The following is a 21504-nucleotide window of genomic DNA, read 5'->3' as shown; positions in this document are numbered from 1 at the left end:
CAAACTTCCAGCTATAAAATAAACGTCATGAGGATGAAATGTGCACACGGGGAATATAGCCAACAATACCGTAATTACTTTGTGTGGTGACGGATGATGACGGAGGGTAACAGGTCTATTGTGGTGATCATTTCATAATGTATAAACACATTGAATCACTATGTTGTACACAGAAAATGAATATAATATTGTACGTTAATTATAACTCAATTTTTTAAAAAAGACGGGCTCTGAAATCAGACTCCGAGGGTTTCAAATCTCAGTTCTGTAATTTTCTAGCCGTGTGACCTTGAACAACTTACTTAACCTCTCTGGACCTTGCTCTCCTCATCAAAACCTAGGAACACTAATATTGACCTCATAAGGCTCTTGTGAGAATTAACTAAGCTAATACACATACAGTACTCAGCGTATGCACCTGGCATGTAGTAAGCACACAATAAACTCCAAGTGTGTACTACTGCTGACAACCATCGACATCCATGAATGGCATCCATGAGAGACTCGTCTCTCATACTGTATACTCCATCTTTTGAACTGATATTTAAGGGTCTATTGTGTGTCAGGAACAGTCTCCTAAGTGTTCAGATTTGCCAACCAAACTCTCTGTAGTTCCCCCAAATACACCACACCTGCATTTCACCCTTCCGTGGTTTTGTTGATGCCATTCCCTCCATCTGACATATCCTTCCCACCTCCTCATCAGGCCCTTACTTGTCCATTAAGGCTCAGCTCAAATATCCCCTCAGCATTGGACGCATTGACCCATCCTCTGTGCTCACCTCCATCTTAACATTTACCCTATTGAAACTGAAATGATTCTCTTCTGCCTCTGTATCCTCTGCTAGAGGTAAGTGCCAAGAGTAGGGACCACATTTTAGTTGTTTCTGTACCGCCTGAACTCGGCAGCACAGAGCACACAGTAGCGGCCACTGTTGGACTGAACTACCCCTGCTTCCCCTAGGCTGCTGACTAGACCAGCCTGCTCACCCATGTGGGTAGCACAAACGATTGAGGCTCCTCCCTTCCCCCTGCCAGTAACGAAGCAGGACGCAGAATGGCTCTGGCCCCATGGAACCCTATTCTCCCCGATAGCCCCCACTCAGATCCTGTGCTGAGATGCCCGTAACTACAGTTCTTCTAGGCAACAGAAGGTTTTTTAAGTCCTGGATGTTAATCAAAGGCCTGTCATTGGCATCCATGCCCATTTTTCACACTCACAGGGTCTAGGTTAAAATATACTATAGTAAATATTTATATATATAGATACACATACATACACATATATATATCTGTTGAGGTAACGGCTTAACCATTTCCCAGCTTTCTCCATCTCTTACTTATCGTAGGAACTCTTAGAAAGCCTGAAGAGGACTTTATGCTGACTTTAAGGACAGGAGGGGAGGAGCATGACTGAGTAGTCTGTTCCAGGAGCAAAGAGAGAAGCCCTGATTGGAGGCTATAAATAGGTGGCAGTGGAAGGGGGATAGGTAAGCCATTTCTGGGACTGGAGACAGAAAAGAACAAAGAGACAGAATGGCTGTGGAAAGCCCCTATCCCAAGAGGGTAGTCCTCCTTCCCCATTCCTCATCTCACCAGAATCCTGGACTCAGACCAGGGAGCACAGAGACCCAGTTTCCCTGGGCTGCCACAAAGGGAAGTGGGTGGTGGTGTCGTCCACTGGTGAGGAGGACAGGATTAGAGACAGATGGACTTGGATTCCGTTTTGGTTCTTCTCACGAGCTGCATCACCACTGGGCAAGTTGCCTGAAAGGGAGTAACAGTGCCTACTTCACGGAGGAGACAAAAGCATCAAATGACATAAGGCAAGTGAAGCATTCCGCATAGCACCTGGCACATCATTAGTACTCAATAACCTTGATTAGCTGGGATCATCTTTACCAGGAAGGGAGAAGAAGCGTGGGAACTGTTCCTGTTCACAAGACCCAAATGAGCAGTGCTCCTGTCTGCCCGGTTGACTCATGGTGGCTAGAGGGTTAGGCCTAAATTAATCCACTTAAAGGGATACTGTGGTTTTAGTAGGTTTGGGTGGCTTAGCTGGGAATCTGACATTATTGCAATATCATTCCAAACAACAGACCATTCCATCACCTACTTAGTGAAGTGGAAGTTACCTCTGCGGTCTGCACTGACTCTACTAATCCCAGGATGAGGCCACTACTGAAAACTTTACTGAAACTCCGCTGTCAAAACTGCCACGATCTGATGCGCAAGATGTACTGGGAAAGCAACGCTATCACTTCAGAGTTAACAACTTTATAGCTCTGGACCCAGGTGGTACTTCAAATCCATCCAGCTGATAATAAAAACCAGTTTGGATAGTCAAGAAACCACTCTTGGGTTTCCCTGGTGACGCAGTGGTTAAGAATCTGCCTGCCAGTGCAGGGGACATGGGTTCGAGCCGTGGTCCAGGAAGATCCCACATGCCGCGAAGCGACTAAGCCCGTGTGCCACAACTACTGAGTCTGTGCTCTTGAGCCCGCGAGCCACAACTATTGAGCCCACATGCCACAACTACTGAAGCCCGCGCACCTAGAGCCCGAGCTCCAAAACAAGAGAAGCCACCGTTTGGGGCTTCCTTGGTGGTGCAGTGGTTAAGAATCCGCCTGCCAATGCAAGGGACACGGGTTCGAGCCCTGGTCCAGGAAGATCCCACATGTCGCGAAGCAACTAAGCCCGTGCGCCACAACTACTGAGCCTGCACTCTAGAGCCCGGGAAGCCACCGCAATGAGAAGCCCACGCACTGCAACAAAGAGTAGCCCCCGCTGCCGCACCTAGTAGCAACAAAGACCCAACACAGCCAAAAATAAATAAAATTAAATTTAAAAAAAAAAAAAAAGAGAAGCCCGCACACCACAATGAAGAGTAGCCCAAGCTCGCCACAACTAGAGAAAGCCCGCGTGCAGCAACGAAGACCCAACGCAGCCAAAAATCAACAAATAAAAATAAATTAATTAATTAAAAAAAAGAGAAACCACTCTCTTGCATAAACAAAACAAACCATTCATCTCTATGCTGGATACAGGGCCTAGTCTTGATTTCAGGAGCATTATCTGTCAGATGATAATCCTACATGATCTCTAGGATTCCTTCAGCTCCTGAAGTCCTGATTTCATGTTGTAATGATGTCTCTGCCAGCTGAACCCTGCCCCAGAACTGAGTACCCATCCACCCACCTTTATTCTGTTAAGACCTTGATTTCAGCGAGGTCACAGGACCTGCCAGTCTCGCAGAGTCCACTTGGATATGGCTGGACGGTGCTTTGCAACATCTGTTAGCAAAGCAGTATATTTATCACATGGTCCTTAGTTCAGCACTCTGCCTGCGAGGCCCCCATATGAGGCTTACATCTGTTAGAACATGGCATAGAGAAGAGGCACTTCCCCTTGAACATTCTGAAACCTGCATGTAATTTACTAGTTATTACATAGAAGTAGCTGTTGCTAGCTGGCTATGAAGAGATCAGATATCACTTTGGGTTGTTTCTACAATTTCAACCAAAAATGATCTGTCCGAAGATTTATTACCAAGGACACTTGGCTAAAGTTCATCAATGGCTTTCTTCTTTTTCTTATACAACTCCAAGGTCCAAAAAGGATTTAAGGTGGCTTACAAAAACATAAACAATACTATACTATTAAAATAGATTAAGAAATTACGATAGGAGGAATAAAAGAACAAAAGGAGGGTTAGGACACAGAAATGCATACTATTAAATCGCTTAATATTTACTGAATTTCAACTGCAAATTTGGCTTTGAGCTCCCCAGTAACCAAAGCAGGAAAGAAAATACCAGCAGTTATAAGGTTTATATTTCCTATGAAATAAAAGCATCTTGGTTGTTCAGGATACAGGTTTTCTGAGAGACATTTATTTCTCCTGTGGGTGGTCACAGGAGACAATGAACAACCCAGCGGACAGAGCCCCAGCGCACATCAGCCCTTCCCACCATGTAACCCTCTTGCAAGACTTTCTTAGAGGCCCCTCCATGAAAACGGCCAGCGTAATGAACACCAAAGGGCAATTCAGTAAAAGGGATTCTACATGGGGTCAAATCAGGGCAGCCCAAGGACGTGGCAGCCCAAGGACCCAGATCCTGATGGTCTGGCTGGATCCAGTGATATCAGCTCTCCAGAGGAATGGAAGAGCTACAGAGCCTTCTGGCAATGCTCCATGAATATCATTTATCACAACCAGGCTTTTGAGTAACAAAAATATGGGCAGCCTCCAACATGCCAAGTCCAAACACTAATACTTTTGAATGCTAACACTATTTGGCCCTGGTGCTGCATTCAGCTCTCTCATGGGCTGTTTTTTCTCTGAAACTCTCCCTTATGGGCCTCATCTTGCCTCTCTGGGTTCTTCTGTGTCTCTGCCTGAGCCTCAATCTCCCTGGCTGCTCTTCCACCATATGCCTAGGTGCTTCCCGCCCCCAGCTTTCTCACCCATACCCAAGTCTTCTAAACACCTCTGTCCCCTGCTCCTGAACCCTGGATTCCTTTCTAAAGGGGGCCTCTTTCTGGCTCCTAGGAAGGCACTTCAAACTCCCAAAGCCAGCACCATCTTTTCCCTTCCCCCTGATCCTATCCCCTTCACCCCCCTTCTGTTCCTTCCTCCTGAAGGTCCAGCTGCCCAAGCAGGAAACACCCTTTATTCTCCCTCTCTTCTATGTCACACTCCATCTGCCCCCTAGACAGTTGGTTGTGCCTCTCAATCCACCCTCCCGTTGCCATCCCCAGTCACAGCCAGCACATTGTGTGAGCCCCGTCCTCTCTCATCCTGAACCTCCTAAACTGGTCTCCCTGACTCAGCTCTTACCTCTCCAGCCCATTCTAGAATTCTATTTATACAGCACAATCTGATCACATCTCTCTCACGTTTCAAAGCCTCCAGTGGTTTCCTAGCAGCCTACAGGACAAGGTCCAACCCCTTAGGTGGCACCGAGAACCTGGGCCCAATTCTCCTTATCTTCTCATCACCTTCCCACCCCACTCCAAACCTGCTTCCCCAGCTGACCAAGCTCGTTCACTACCTTTTCTCAAGTTATTTCAGCCTCCTGCAAAGGCTTAACCTGTCTTCTCTGCCCGGGAAATGCCTGCTCATCCCTTAATATCCAGCTCAAATAAGACCCTAAGCAGAGCTGGGGACCCCCTTCTTCCAGCATGCAAAAAACTATTCTCTGGAATGGCACTTTAACACACCATCGTTGTGCGTCTCCCAGACTGGAAAATTCCTGCAGTCAGAAGTCCAGTCTCTACCCGCCTTGGTTCCCCAGGACTCCTAGTATCCAGCACATTGGAGATTCTTGATAAATGTTAATTAACTGAGTAAACTGAATGACCATCATTGGCACCGTGCTGCCCTGTAAAGCTGATATTTTTTAGTCTCCTTACTTTGCCACTATCCAGTACAATTTAAAATACTGAATTCTGAGCATTACATGGGACTCACACGCCATTAATGCTCCACAAAGTTTGAAAACTAGCAAACTCTTATGATGTAAACTTACTTGGGCTGGCAGGTAGAGTCTGCAGCTCAGGACTGTGGAGCCATATCTCCGATGGGCCACACCACAAGATGGTTTTACCCAGCTGCTGTCTGATGGCAGAAATATTTCCCATGCTGTCTCACCTGGCCCTTCCCACCATTTCTGTGTGTCACCTAGGGCAGCTTTCCGAGGGATCCTCCCCAGGCTGGCAGCGGCTTCTGGACCCCTAGAGAAACCCTTCCAGGTTGATCCCCACAAACCCCCCACGGCAGTCTGAGCTGCTGTTCTAGGCAAGACTGAGCCAGGGAAAACGCAGTGGTAGACTTGGTGCAGGCTAAGAGGGAAGGGGTCCCTCCATCCTGCCTCTGCTCCACATTTCAAAGAAACCAGATCCACCCTTTTCTGCAGCTCCCAGAGACTGCCGCCCTTGGAGTCAGTCCTGCATTTTGTATTTGGCCATGGTCAGAGATGATAATCCTGGTCAAAACAAAGCGAATACTTTCTTCCCATGATCTGGGACCCAAAGAGAGATTGGGTCCACTCCTCTGTCCCCAGACAAGGCTACACTTGAACTGTAATGTAAAAACAGACATTTAGAAGATCTATCAAGAAAACAGCGTCTTGAAAAGCAGAGTAAGAGATGGCCAGTCTTCAGGTTACTTCACCAGGGAACCCTCCCTTTAGCCTCCTCCAACACCCACTAAGTCAGGCCCCCAATTCCAGAGGCATAGCACTTTTCACAGTTGTAGTTTTATTGAGATGATTATTTGATTGTCATCTGTGTCCCACACACTCAAATATCCAATATTATTTACTGACTAAATGAATGTCTTTTGGAATATGGGTACTGTGTGACCTTGATTTCTCTTTAACTGCTGCTCCCCGAGGGCACAGCTGGGGCCTCAATTAATTACAAACCATCCATCCCAAATCTGCCAATACAATTCTATTGTTCAGCTGTCAGCATGCCTTTGGCTTTCTCACTTTAATCTCCCATTTCAAATAAATCCAAAACTCTCACATCTGTGGCTGGGCTCCCTGCCTTTCCACGACTGGAATTTGGAAATTGAACTTAAAACTCAAGAGAAAAAAAGGGCAGAGGCACTTTCAAAAGGATGCCTGTTGTATGTCCAAAGTCCTAGCCATCACCAACCCAAAGATGGATGCATTTTGTTCTAAGAATTAAACTGTCATCTAGCGTTGCCATTTACTGAAGCAGAGGAAAAGGAATAGGGTGGGGAAGACAGACTGATTCTAGAGCAAATTTCTGGATTTCTCCTATTATGGGAATGGGAGATAGATTTTAATAAGAAAGACAGCTTCTTTTCCTTTCAGGCCTGGCACACTAAGGGGAGTCATGCACATTGCCAGTGCAGCTTTTTCATATAATTTAGAAACCTCCACAAAGCTAGTAGTTTATGGGTCAATCTTCCCACTAGACTGTGTGCTGTTCCTGACCACATCCAGAGACCATGTCTGGTTAATCATCCATCATAGCTAGCCCAAAGCCCCACTGGCACTAAGAGCTCAGAAAGTGTTGGTTGAAGGAGGGTGGCAAAGGAGGGGAGGAGATAGGGAGAGTCATCTGAGGCCCTTCAGCAACTGTCAGTAAGCCTCCAGGACTCTACAATTTATTAATTTTGTACTATGGGCCCATAAGGGGCCAAGTACTTGATATGCATTACCTCAATCCTCACAACAACCCAGAGAGGCAGGCATCATTATGATTACTCCTATTTGAAAGGTGAGGAAAAAGCTCAAGAGAAATTAAGCAATTTGCCCAAGGTCACTCTACTAGAAAGTACCATAACTGGGATCCTGGGAACAGCCCCCCTCAACCTCCACCCCCCAGGGGATCCTTCAACCAAGACATGACAGAGGGGGGTCTGAAGATGGCATCCTTGGTACTTGAGCCCTCTAAAACAAGCAGACTATCTCCCAGAGGGAGAGTCTAAGTCAATTAATTACAATGCAAAACAAAGATGTCAAGTTCTCTTAAAACATCTTCAGGCTGTCAGGGTTGGCTCAATGCATCAACTTTTAATTGCAGAAACCTGAGAAAACAAATAAGGGAAGGGAATAACCTGAACCAGAAGGTGGGACAACAGATTAGGCACAAGAAAAAGCTAGTTTTCAGTTCTTATCATCTCTTCATGCTAATGGGATATTTAGCTTTAAGGCTGCAGGCATGTGCGGGATACCTCTTCCCTCCAATCCTAAAGAAAACAAATTAAGAATCATGTAAGCAAAACTAACCAAAAGCCCTATCTAATTTATATTTACATAATACACATGTTTATGCCATTAGCACAGCAAATGCTGAAAAATAATTCATTTCTACTTTATGGTCCATTTGGTGGTGGGTCACCTTAGGTAGGGACCCCCAATAGACAAAGACCAAAATGGTGATAAAAGAAGAGATAAAGGGAAAACAAATATAATGGATGACACACAGGAACATACAAACAAAAGAAGAAAAGGAAGAGGCAAAAATAGAAACTAAGGGAAAGGAGGCCAAAGGTTAAGGATGTTTAGTAGTTGGTATCTGCCAGGGAGAGCAACTACCTTAGTGATTTCCAGACCTCAGACATGTGTGGGGTGGTCTGCATTAGGAAAACCTGGGAAATTGGGGTGGGGGGGAAGTGTAGGTATTAAATTCTGATTTTATAGGCCTTTGGCTGGGCCAGGATTCTTAAGGCAACCAGGTTTGAGAATCCCTAGGGATAGTCTCACTTTTTTTTTTTTGCGGTTCACGGGCCTCTCACTGTTGTGGCCTCTCCTGTTGCGGAGCACAGGCTCCGGAGCGCAGGCTCAGTGGCCATGGCTCATGGGCCCAGCCACTCCACGGCATGTGGGATCCTCCCGGACTGGGGCACGAACCCGCGTCCCGTGCACCGGCAGGCGGACTCTCAACCACTGCGCCACCAGGGAAGCCCTAGTCTCACTTTTGAGGATGCCTATTATCTATGTCAGCCAGCCTTCATCCTCCAGAGTTCTACTGCGAATGTAAGGCACGGTCCACATCTATGGAGCTCCTCTAAACTGTAGCAATGGTAGCCCAAGCAATATCTCCTTCCTGCATCTCATATGCCTCCTGAGCATTCCTCATACATTACCTGTCATGTCATTACCTCGGTGCCTTTGCACACACTGTTTCCCCTGGCGTGTTTCTGCATGTTTAAATCCTCTTCATTCTTCCCAGCCACATCTCCAAAATGCCTACCCTTCTTTCTGTATCTCTGTAATGAACTTAAACTCTTTCTACCTTGTACTCTGGTTATTGACATAGATGTCTTAATCACTCCTATTTGAGGATATGCTCTTAGGGGCAGGGGCCATATTATGACTTACCTTTTTCTCCCAAAGCTCTAATTATCTGTTGAATGATGAATACCCAGGAAAATAAAACAAAACAAAAATTAAACAAAATAAAAGATTGAGTTTCAGCCCCAGGCCAGAGGTTCCTCTTCTCTATCTCAAAATAGGAATCAAAATTTTCCTCAGGCAGGATATGTTCCAAGCCTATGCTCTCTTGCCCCAGGTACTCCCACCCAGAACACCGTGGGAAAACAAAACAAATCATTAGGCAGGTCAATATTTCCTATAACTAAATTTCGTATCAGATAGAATAAAACCACTTTCTTCTGCCCAACCAAACTCAACCACTGTTCACACCCAGCAGATCCTGTTTGAGCCCCAGTGGCATCCATATGCCATCTGGATATCAAGCCTTCCTTTCATGGCAAGAAATAGCCGAGGGAACTCCAGACACTAGAGGCTAATTTCATTCTGAGCAGGCAAGCTAATTTCACATAAAACCCACTAAGTCCGGACATACTACATTCTCAAGACCATGGGGGAGGGCTGACTGCCCTGCAACTCAGGAGACAGGAGAGCTCAGTGCTGCTGACCCAGCCAGGAAACAGGAATGAGAGTGGCAGTGCCACACCTCATTGGCAGATGTTGCTTTGTCCCATCACAGAGGGAAGGAAGGCTTTGCCTAGTATTGAGACATTATGGGTAACTTAGAGTTTAAGTCAGAAGTTGGTACTTTTCCAGAATGTACGGGAGTAGTAAGAGCCTTGGACCTGAGAAATAAAAGATATGGTTTACAGTCTGTGCTTTGCCCAAATTAGTTCTGTCCTAAGCAAGTCCTTTTTGCCTGTTTGAGCCTCAATGTTTATATCTCTAAAATGTAACACCTAAAATGGATTTTAATACCCAATCCAGCATATATCTAATCAACAGAGTTATAAACCATTAACTTGAAAGTAGACAAAATAAAATTATAGGGTTAACACTGGAAAAAATTGGGATGCAGGGCCCGACAGTTACTAAAGTCAAGCCACAAATTTGTTTCTCTGCTTCCTGGCAGCCAAAGCAAAAAAGAGAAACATGATCAGTTATATCCAATTGTCCACAAAGAAAAATCATGCCAGTTCCTTGGGAGAGGCAAAGCTTTTCCTAGCACTGGGTTCTGAAAGCAATTTCTCTGATTAACTTAACAGAGACATTAAGTGAAGTTGTAGCTTAAGTCTTCAACAATATAAATTCTTATAAGAAATGTAGTAGCAAGTTATATAAAGCTATTTTGGACAGCGTCCCTCCATAAAGCAAAGGGCAGGACGCCCGAGTTCATCTCAGTGAAAACAATTCTGGAGGGGCTGAGGTAACATGGCCCAAGTATGCAGCTTTCAGTTGGCCTGGCTTAATTCAAGGATAAAACTAAGACCAGGTAGACAACATATTCTTCCAAACACTTCTATAAATATCACTTCTTCCACATGGATGTTTATTAAGAGTTGGGTAGCAGTGTGCAATTAGATGACTTCTAAATTCCATTCCAGTTCTGATAAATCGAAGTGACATTTTTGGTCTTCATTTACTTACACTAATTTAAAATTTGGGAGTTTTCCCCCTCTTACTGCCCACTCCCAAATCAATGGATAGGGAATTCCTGCCAGTGAGAGAGGGAATCTAACTATTAATATTAGTCGTGTTATTAATAGCTAATACCAAGCGCTTATGTGCCAAGCTCTGTGTCTGGGTTCCCGTGCATTCTCTCATTTAATCTTCCCATCAATCCTGTGTGATAGTAACTATTATTAGTCCCATTTTACAAATAAGGAACAGAGATGTAGAGAATTTTAGCAAATTGTCCTAGGTCACAGAGCTAATTATTCAGATCTTTCTGGTTCCAAAGCCAAGGCTCTTAGCTCTACTTATAGTGCCTAGTATTAATGAAATGTGATTACTGATAGAAATGCTTGTTTGAAGCATTTTTGAACAGTGAAGCCTAGAATAAGGCTTGTAGGGGAGGCAAGAGTTATTAACAACAACAAAATAACAATGGAGCTTTTAGAGACTTTGGCAACCCATAAAAAAAATAAAAGGATGAAAAATATTGTGAAAAGCAGAAATCTCAAAAGAAAGTAATGCCAAGGGAACAGGAATTCCGAGGAAAAGAGAGAAAACTTCTTTTCCCCCTCTTCTCTTGAAAATAAGTATTATTTCTTGCTCTTAAAGACTCTAAACCTTGGCTCTCTTGGTCATTCATTCATTCCACCAACAATTAGATATTTGTCCTGTGCTACTCCCTGCTAGGCGCTGTCGGCAGTGAGCAAGACAGAGGGGCTTCCGATCCAGCCATCAAGTAGACAATGCATTTCCAGATGGTATTAAAGTACTTAGGAAAAAAAAAAATTAAGGGGATTAAGAAGGGCTGAGGGGCAGGGATGGAGGACTGTTCTAGATAACAGGTCAGGGAGGGGCTCTCTGAGGCCCAGGTGTAGGAAGCCAATCATGCAAAAATTTGGAGACCAGTGACTACCAGTAGAAAGGCCCAAGGACAAAAACAAACCTTACTTGTTTTAGAAATCTCAGGAAGGCTAGTGCAGTTGGAGCTGGACTGAAGCAGAATGGACCAGGTGAGGGCTGGTAGGAGCTGGGGGGCGGGGTGGGGGGGGGAGAAGTTGGGATGGGGCGGGGGAGTGGTCTGCAATGCCTACAGGGAAAGGGGGTGGATTATTTCTGAAGGGCAATGTGAAAGTTGTAAACATGGGAGTGGCATAATCCTATTTACTTTATAAACCTCCAGGGCTGCATTTACAGCTCCCAGGGAAATTCAGGTAGGTGCAGTATCACCTTTTGTTAGGGATAATATCACTAAACTCTTAACAGAGTCCCTTTAGCCTGTAGGCCCTGGCTTTCCATCACTGGATGCTAAAATTCAAAAAGACACTTCCTTTTCCAGAGCTTTATACCCCCTCATCATGCTAAGGGAATGCAACTGTCAGAGCAACTAGTGGTTTGGTTGACAGACCCTAGGGAAATGCCAAGACAATTTACAAAGAAAATTGATCCAGACCTCAATTTGAATCCCACCTGCTTTTCGTATCCTAGGATATGCCATCCTTTTGTTGTTTCCTTTTTTTCCATAGGCTCAAAACTAAACGTTAATGTGAGCTGCTTGACCAAACTGAACATTATTAAAGTTAATTTCAACAATCCTACAGTTAGTGTTCCCATATAAGGCATACCCTTGGCAGGAAGGACCACAGTTGAATTTGAATTTGGATAATTTAGAGTTCTTTTTGAAGGTAAATTGCAGCTTTGATAAATTCAAGGAAATTTCTTTTACCAACATGTTTGGACACAATAACTAAGAGGGAAACGTACAACATGTGGAACCGTCAGGTGTGTGTACGTTTATGCTTGAAAGTAGAGACAGAGGTAACAGCATCATGAACCAGAATACTAACAAGATCCACCTGCACACAGGAGCTGAGCTGTTACACAGGAAAGAACCAGGGCTGAGGCAGGCAAGGGGTTGGGGAAACTTGCACCTCTTCTTATTAACTGTTGACAGACAAGCCCCTGACTCCCCTCCCCACACCTAACAAAAATAAAATCACCAGTCTGCCCTTCTCCTAGATTACACAGCCTGGAATACCCAGATATTAAAATCAACCTTTTCTGCTGCCCAAACTGTTCATGTCCCAGGCGCAATGACTGTGTCATTGGCTCAAAACCATTAAAGTCATTAAAATAGTGAAAATTCACATAAATCTGTGAATAATACAGCAGGCTCAACAGCACTACTCATGACCCCAACCCCACACACCTAGAAACATCCAGTGGTACAGAACCATGAACAGCAGCCCTCAAGTGGGCTGGAGTGGAGTGATGTGGGGAGGGAAGGGGGGCTATCTCTTAGGGCCAATGCCTCATGACAGCTGAAATCAAACAACACTATACCCTTAGACTAGCCTGGGCTAGTGTGACAGATGAGGGATCCTGGGTTTGCATAGAGTATGGCTCACATATCTGTAAGGCTTTGCATTCTTCATATCTAAGTTAATGCCTTTCATTGTACATTGCCCCCAATTCCCACTAGTTCAGGGTTTCTTATCAACCACCTGTCTCACAACCTCATGGCCCATTTATTAAAAATGTGCCCCACTGAGAATAAACATCTCCAGACTGGACTTACATACTGCATTTTTAAACACTACCTGGGTCATCTTTATGCACATTTAAGTTTGAGGACCTCTGCTCTACAGCAATGTTTCTTAAACTGTGGGCCGTGACCCGTTTGGTCAAGAAACCAAATTAATGAGTCATGACCAGCAGTTGATTTTTTTTTTTTTAAGTAAGTAGGAAAAAATTATAAATAGAACACACTGCAGGTAGTCAGGGCAATTATTGTTTCTGGGAACTTATGCACTTGTGGACCTCTGTGCAGGGATGTAAAATGTATTCCTCATTGTGGATCCCACTCAGAGTTTGAAAACCACTATCCTAGAGGGAAAAAGGAAAAAATATTCTTGCACATGCGTTTATTTTCATTTTTCACCCCTAATTCCAAGCTTCTGGAGTTTAGTTCAAGCACAAGATATCAAGACAGAAAGGCTGTTATCAAATCCTAAACTGATAAGGCAAAGCCAAACTAAGGAGGGGGATGAGCCCAAGGCCCACACTCTGCTCCTGCCTGAGACCCTTATCATGGAGCTGGGGATAAGGAAAGGTGCCAAAGAGAAATTTGCACAACTCTCCTCAGGCTGGACCTGTTCCTTGGTAAAGAGCCTGTAGCCACTCACTGTCACAGTTTAGAGGAATTAAAATGTTCCCCATGGGGGGGAGTGGGGGGTCAGAGGATGCTCAGCCTCAGTATAAGGGATAGACAGAAGTCAGGTTCAACCCATCTTTGCAGTCCTGTGGCAGTGATGAGGTCAAAGGAAAGTCAGGAAAGGGTGAATGGTCAAGTCTCACCCCAGAACCAGCCTTGGACAAGTCGCGTAACCTCTCAGTCCCCTAGGTTCCATGCATGGCTAATGTTCTGGGAGCAAGTGGGGCACAGGCAATCAGACAGCTTCCCTTCTTGCCCAAAGCTCTAGGACAGGGAGTCCCATCTTGCACATCTTGCCTGACCAGAAGAGAGGAACATGGGAGGAAGGGCAAGGGGGAAAAGATGGTAGCTAGCTGTGTTGTTAGCTTTCAGACTCACCAGAAGCAAGGACTTACTGAAAAGAGCCTCAAGACCCCAGGAGAGCAAACTGACAAGGAGGCCAGAGAGCAAAAAACCCAGCGAAGCCCAGGAGCATTTTCCCGTGCCATTCATAGCCGCGGGACTGCGGGAGGGTCAGCTACATAACAGAAATAGACGGAGGACACTCACTCACTTGGCTTTGTAAGCTCTCGTAAGCTGAGAGTGAAGTCAGAGGTGGCAGTCTCCTGGGCTGGGTCCAAAAGAACAGGTGGTTCCCCCCACCCGCCAAAGAGAGAAAACCCACCACTTGGGTAAAGACATCCAGAGGAAGTCAGCGGCCAAGGAGGGTGAACTGGAAGCAGTGAGAGATCGGCGCTGCCCCTCAGCGCAAGTTCCCGAAAGGTACTCGCTGGAGAGGCCCCTTAATTCCGTCGGGCAGGAGTGAACTCGCGCCCACCCCTTTGGCAAGGGCACTGGGGAGGCGCCGGGAAGCGGCCAGGCAGGAACTCGTCTGCGGTTACCTCGGCCCAGGGCCGGCCAAGCGCTCCTCGGAGTCTTGAGGGCAGCCAGTCCCCCAAAGGCGGGGGCACCGAGGGCGGCGCCCCCGGACCCAGTGTCTCCAGCGGACACCCAGCGACAGCGGGGACCGAAAACGCCCGAAGCTCCCGCCCTGCCCCCCACAGACTCCGAACCCGCGGGAACTATGCTCAGGAAGAAGCAGCGACCAGGTCTCCAGGTCACCCCCCTACCGCCCCGCCAAACCGCGCGCGCCCTACTAGCCCCGCTCCTGGCACAGGTTCCGGGCCCCCGACCTGGGAACCCGTGACTTCTCGGCTCCCGCCGCGGGCCGCCGCCAGGGCCCCGGCAGTGTTTGTAAACAAACCGGTCACGTGGCCCCGGCGGCCCGCTCCCCGCCCCCTGTGCCCGCTGCCCCCAGGGTGACCCCCCCACCGGACCCCGCCTCGGCTGCGCTGGGCAGAGGGTGCCGCGCGCTCCGGGGTAGCCGGGCCGCAGGGACCACGGGACCTGCGCCCAGTGATGGGGGGGTCGGGCGCCCGCGCTGACAGCGCGCCCCACGCCCACGCACGCCCAGCTCGCGCAGTGCTCGCGTCTGCTTACCGGGCAGCAGGCAGCCCGGTCCGGCCAGCTCTGAGCTCGGCTCCGCGGGGGTGCGCAGCAGCAAAGGACCGCCCGGCCGGATCCCGGGCTCTGGGCGCGCTCTTAAAGCCACAGTCTCCGCCACTGCCGCCGCCGCCACTCCGCATCCCTCCGGGTCGGGGCCGGGGGCTGCCTGGTGACGGACGCGCCCCCGCGCCTATCCCCTCGGCTCAGCACATAGCAACACGCCGCGGGTTGGCTGGGCCCGGCCGCAGCCCATCCGTCTTGAGCCAATCAGCGAAGGACGGAACTCCGCCCCCTGCTTCCCCTACCTCCCACCCCCCACCTCTCGGCCCTGGCAGGGCTTGGGTGAGGGGAGTGTGGCGAGTGCCGGGCCAGGCCCTATGAGGCTCAGCCAGCGGAGCCTGGCCAAGCAGGGCAACTGGCCGGAGGAAGAGGGAGAAAGGGTGATGAGGATGGGTAGGCTCTCGGCGCTCGGGAGGAGGCCGTCTATTTGGGTTTGGAGTTTGTCCCCGCTTCAAGGCTGGGATTTCCAGAACCCGCGGTAGGGAGAGGGGAAGCTTTATAGTGCTTCTTCTACTCTCTAACTCCCTCCTCCCACCTTAGGTATCCCTAACTCAGAGGCTAAGTTACCTGAGGAAGCTCTTGGGAACCGGGGCAGTTGAATTAAATAAGACAGTGCCAGCCCGACGGGGCCCAGCCAGGACCTACTCAGAAGCAAGGCATTTCCCCTTTTCTCTCTGCTCTGCTCAAATTTGGCGAATTAAAAGTAGGAACGAGGCATTACAGGAATTGGAAGGTACCTAGCCCCCAACTGCTGCTGATTTTCCAAGGCTTTTAAAGAGAAATGATACGCCCCGGAGAGTAGGATGGTCAGTGATCATAGGGGAGGCGCCCACGTTCTGGGTCAGTGGAGTGGTGCTTTTCAAGGAAGAGAAGGTTAAAAAAATAAGCCCAGGGCAGTCAGGAAATCTAGGGAGGCACCAGGTGGGTGGAGTGGGGCAGTCTCCCAGCAAGAAAACAGGTCAGTTTGAGAAAGAATGCTGCCAGGGATCAGGGGCAGAGAGCAGCCCAGCCTTTTCAGTTGGCCACTGTTAGTTCTGCAGTTCCTCAGAGAGCGGTAGGAAATGCGATGTTTTATTGAGCTGCTGTCAGAATGCGAGATGCTTCTGGGGGTGCTGCTGACTTCAGCCCTCTTCCCCACTGGTTTGCACATAAATGGAGGATGGTACGGGGTAGATCCCCAGGTGGCTCAAACTTCACCGCAACCCCACCCGGCAGTCTTTAAAATATATTTGATTCAGGGACTTCCCAGACGGTCCAGGGGTTAAGACTGCGCTCCCAGTGCAGGGGGCATGGGTTTGATCCCTGGTCGGAGATAGATAAATAGATATTTGATTCAGTTAATGTATTTTGCATTCAAATTGTATTCAGTTAATATACCTTGCATGGTTGGATGTGAATCCAGTCCTAATGTTAATAAAACGATAGTAAAAGCAACAAAAAATACCTCAAAAAATCGGTATCATACGCATGTATCAGTCTCAGTGTAAGCAAGAACACCTTGTCACTGTTCACAGTTGACAAAGTTGGAAAGTTTAAAACAGATTTTTTAAAAATGCTTTTCAGGTGAGAAAGAATCATGAACAAGAAACGTTTAATACTTAATCTATGAAGAGGTGGTGGATTCTTTTAGAGTTTGATTTCTGCGCTCATCTGCCTCTTGGGCAAATTTCTTTGTCTCTCTAGGCCTTGGTTTCCACAGTTTAAAACAAAGAAAATTGAAATAGAATGATCTCTAAAGTCCCTTACCTCTCCAAAATCTAATCAGGGCCAGAAAGTCAAACTCGTTACAATGTTTCAGCAATATTCTCCTAGTGAATATTCATGTTGCCAGATCACCACTCCCCAACAGTAGATGTTGCATTAGTTTAACACCCTAGGATATTGGTATGTTATGTAACAAGATTGGTGGTTACCGTTTTCTGTTTAAATAAAAGATAATGTGAGCTAAGGAGGACAAGCCTGGTGGGGTGGTTCAAGAGGGAGATGTGAGGACCCCTGCAGGCCTGCCGTGTGTATGCAGGGAACTGGAAGAGGCAGCGGGACTTGCAAGACCTGGAGACAATAGAACCAGCCGGCAACCAACCAAAACAAGGGTGTAGTAAGGCTGATGGTGCCTCCTCCCAGGCAGAAGAGCCAAGCACTGTGAGTTGTTAGGCCAGAAGGTAGAAGTGAAACAAAGTAGCAGAAGCAACTTCTCTTCCTCTCTGAAAGCACCTCGAATGGCCCCTCAGTACACATTTACTCAGTGCCTATTCTGTGCAGAACTTCCTGCTTGGCTTGGATGGTAGTTTTCTGAAGAATCTACCAAGAGGAGAGACCCTGAGGCCTAGGGAGAGTGTGTGAGAACTGACAGATATTTATCCCGTAGGGCAAAAAAGAGGTGGAAAAATATAGGGAGAGAAGTAAGTAAATTTGCTCAGATTTAACCAGAGGGCTTTTTTTTTCTCCCAGTAGTAAAAGTTTGAGAAGTTCCTAGCCTCGCAGACAGGTTATCAGCTTGACTTTGTCAGTGGCCGAGGACCCTTGTCTCCTCTGTGTGTGGCCAGATTCATTCATTGCCAAAGCCTTCACAGCAATTATTTTCCAGCATCCCCTTTCTCCAATCCCACATTCCTACTGTTGCCACATTGACATCACTACTACCGTGAAAAGGTCACTTTTATGTGCTCATCTTAACCTCTCATAGCATTTGACATGATTACATCCTCCTTTCCCTCAACCCCCACCACCAGTACATTAGCAGGTCCTGTCAGCTCTACTTCAAAAATATATATTTGCTCCGAACACGTCTGTCTCTGCTGCTACCACCCTGGTCAGAGCCACCAACACCTCTTGCCTAGATGTTGCAACAGCCTGCCAGCTCACCTCCCTGCTTCCAGTCTCTACACAGCAGCCAGATGGTAGTTCCTCAAAACAAACTCCTTACGATGGCCACAAGGCCCTACTAAGCCAACCTCTCTGGTCTTTCCCTGTTGCTCCTTTGCTCATGCCACTCCAGTCAAGCTGGCCACCTTTCTGTTCCTCAAATACGCTGGGCCTGGTCTTGTTATAGTGTTTGTATTTGCTGTTCGATCCACCTAGAACACTGTCTCCAGAAGGCTGCTTCCTCACCACTTGGTTTTCAGGTCAAACATTTCCTCCATAGAGGCCCCCCTGATACTTACATGCCCCCCAGGGTACCCTCTATTCTACCTGCTCCCAACTTTTCTTTCTTTTTTCTTTTTAAATTTTATTTATTTATTTATTTTTGGCTGCGTTGGGTCTTCGTTGCTGCGTGCGGGCTTTCTCTAGTTGCGGTGAGCTGGCTTCTCACTGCCATGGCTTCTCTTGTTGCGGAGCATGGGCTCTAGGGGCGCCGGATTCAGTAGTTGTGGCTTGCAGTCTCAGTAGTTGTGGCGCACGGGCTTAGTTTGTCCGCGGCATGTGGGATCCTCTCGGACCAGGGCTCGAACCTGTGTCCCCTGAACTGGCAGGCGGATTCTTAACCACTGCGCTGCCAGGGAAGTCCCCCAACTTTGCATAACACATATCTCTCCCTGAAATTACTTTCTTCGTGTTTTTATTTGTTTTCTGTCTCACCCACCTCTGAAGTGTAAACTCCATGAGAGCATCCGGGACTTTGTCTGTCTTGCTTCCTGTTGTATCCCCAGTGCCAGCAACAGTGTCTGGCACTCGACCAATACTTGTTGAATAAATAACTGAACAAATGAATGAATATGCGCATCACCTCCTACACCATCTCCTGCAGTTTCTTTCACTTTCCTTTATCTCCTTTCCCTCTTTGCTCTTTCCTCATTCCATCTCAAAGCCTTTTGCTTGATGACTCAATCCAAAGATCAGATCAAGTGTCACTTTTCTGGAAGAGTTATCCCTAACCTCTCTAGAAAAACGAACCTTTCTCTTCTCAATACCTTCCATAGCACTGTATTCACAGCGCTATTACATCACTCAGCATTCTACACTCCTTAGTAAGAGTTCTCAGTTATCCATTCTCTCTGCCAGTTCCTCCTGGGCTGGAACCTTATCAGATCGTCTTTGTATGTTTAGCACCTGGCACATGGCAGGCCCTCCCTCCAGGTTTATATCTGAGTTGAATCCAGTAGGGATCCAAGCAGGAATGGATAGGTTCTGTCCTCAGAGTCTACTGGTTAACAGATAACAGTCTTACTTCATAGTATGAAAAGATTAACCTGAAACTTCAGGATATTCTATAATGAAAGGCGCTGCCTACATTTTAAACTCACAGCGCAACGGGAACTTCCTGAATGCTAAAGGCTACAGGCTCTCACACTACCAGACCACCTGGGAAAACATTCCCCTCTGCCTGTCTGGGGAGGGGGAGTTGCTCCTCCCAGGCTTCACTCCCATCTCCCCCCCACAAGGAAAGTCCCATGACATTACATCACAGAGGAGGGCCTGGTGCCATTTTCCTGCAGACACATCATGGCAACAGTGCTTTGTTTCTTTATGTACAATAAATGCTTTCTCTGATCCTTGTCCAAGTTCCTCACTTTCAGTCATGAAAGTGGCTGATTATGTGCTTTTCAGACTGTAAGTGGGTAAGGGTTATACATCAGCCCTCCTGAACACACTCTGAACAAAACAGCTGCTCTAATTTATTGAGCACATGTTGTGGACAGAGCAGTTTCTATTCTATCTTGTTATATTTAATCCTCAAAGCAACCTGCAAGATAGGTATTTCCCCCCATTTTTTAAAGAAGCTGATCCTATGGAATCTGAACCCTAATCTATCTGGCTTCAAATCCCATTCATTCTCTTTCTTCTACACCATCAAAGAGAACAAATGCTTCTCTCCTCTTCTCTTCAAATATCCCAATCCCTTTTACAAGGAAACTCATCTGAACATCAGACTACCCAACAAAGCAAAATTCAGAGTGCCCAGAAACAAGAGGTGTGAGGGCTTAGCACTTCCATCCTGAAAACAACAATGGAAACTATAATATTTACGTGGTGTTTCCTATGTTCTGGGAGCTGGTACAGACACTTTACATGCATTGCTTAATTTAATCCAATCTTCACAACAACCTTATGAGGAAGATACCAGTGGGTCTACATACCTTAACCACAGTTCCAAAATCCAAAAAGCTCTAAAAATTAAAAGTAAGTTTGACACAGCTCATATGGAACAATAGCAAGTCAATAGTATTCAATAACTAAAATCTGGGGACTTCCCTGGTGGCGCAGTGGTTAAGAATCCGCCTGCCAATGCAGGGGACACAGGTTTGAGCCCTGGTCCCGGAAGATCCCACATGCCGCGAAACAACTAAGCCCGTGCGCCACAACTACTGAGCCTGAGTGATACAGTACTGAAGCCGGTGCGCCCATGCTCTGCAACAAGAGAAGCCACACAGTGAGAAGCCCACGCACCGCAATGAAGACCCAACACAGCCAAAAATAAATAATAAATAATTTTATAAAAAATAAAATAACTAAAATCTGTAGGGTAAAAAATATTTGGGAGGATACAGGAATTGTATTTTCCTTCTTTATTTTCACAAGCTACTAATAGTGCTCTCATTGAGTATCTTTTAATTTCCAGTCCTTCCCATGTGGGCTAGTCTCAGTATTTGTCTAATCAATATGTTATACGTCATAAGCAGTTACAGAACCATTGAGGATGTCTCTCTTCTGCATAATTTTTAAAAAATTTTTTTAATTTTTATTTTTGGCTGCATTGGGTCTTCGTTGCTGCGTGTGGGCTTTCTATAGTTGTGGCGAGCGGGGGCTACTCTTCATTCCGGTGTGCGGGCTTCGCATTGCGGTGGCTTCTCTTGTTGCGGAGCACAGGCTCTAGGTGTGCAGGCTTCAGTAGTTGTGGCGCTCGGGCTCAGTAGTTGTGGCTCACGGGCTCCAGAGCACAGGCTCAGTAGTTGTGGCACAGGGGCTTAGTTGCTCCCTGGCATGTGGGATCTTCCCAGGCCAGGGATCAAACCCATGTCCCTTGCATTGGCAGGCGGATTCTTAACCACTGCGCCACCGGGGAAGTTCCCTGCACAATTTTTAAATTGATGTAATAAACCATAGAAGATTTTCTTATGCTCCACTTTCAAAAAACAAAAAATGTGACATAGCTCATTTGATGGCAAACTTCAGCTGACATGAGGTCATCCATAGGCTTTATTAATCTCATCTAGTATGTTCATATGTTTCTTAGAGGAGTATTAATGTTTGGAAGAGCTCATACTCCCTAGTGTTTTATGTAATATACGGTATATGCACTGAAAGTTTCTAGAATCTAAAACACATCTATGCCAGGGTTTCAAATATGGGATTGAGGACTCCATTATTATCCCTACTTTA

General features: G+C 46.7%; 1 protein-coding gene and 1 pseudogene across 6 annotated transcripts in view; both read right to left on the bottom strand.

Moving 5' to 3' along the window:
* YPEL2 (yippee like 2) overlaps nucleotides 1-15438 on the bottom strand; it is a 71647-nt gene extending 56209 nt beyond the window's left edge. For 3 of the 6 annotated variants that reach the window (XM_089900944.1, XM_089900942.1, XM_089900943.1), the window contains exon 1: nucleotides 15118-15438. In XM_089900944.1, the coding sequence (XP_089757070.1) occupies nucleotides 15118-15263 (146 nt within the window). In that variant the 5' untranslated portion in view covers nucleotides 15264-15438. Of the gene's footprint in view, nucleotides 1-1596; nucleotides 2335-15117 lie in introns of those variants that run through there. The other 3 variants (XM_030763148.2, XM_089900945.1, XR_016388973.1) reach the window with 2 other exon arrangements.
* On the bottom strand, nucleotides 7030-14740 carry LOC149746741 (uncharacterized; annotated as a pseudogene).
* Nucleotides 15439-21504: the final 6066 nt, after the last annotated feature.

The sequence above is a fragment of the Delphinapterus leucas genome, chromosome 19, assembly GCF_059928025.1.
Source record: "Delphinapterus leucas isolate spDelLeu-1000000601 "Yukka" chromosome 19, BTC_Dleu_Yukka2, whole genome shotgun sequence".
NCBI classification, from domain to species: Eukaryota; Metazoa; Chordata; class Mammalia; order Artiodactyla; family Monodontidae; genus Delphinapterus; species Delphinapterus leucas.
This window is presented reverse-complemented; position numbering and strand designations above follow the sequence as displayed.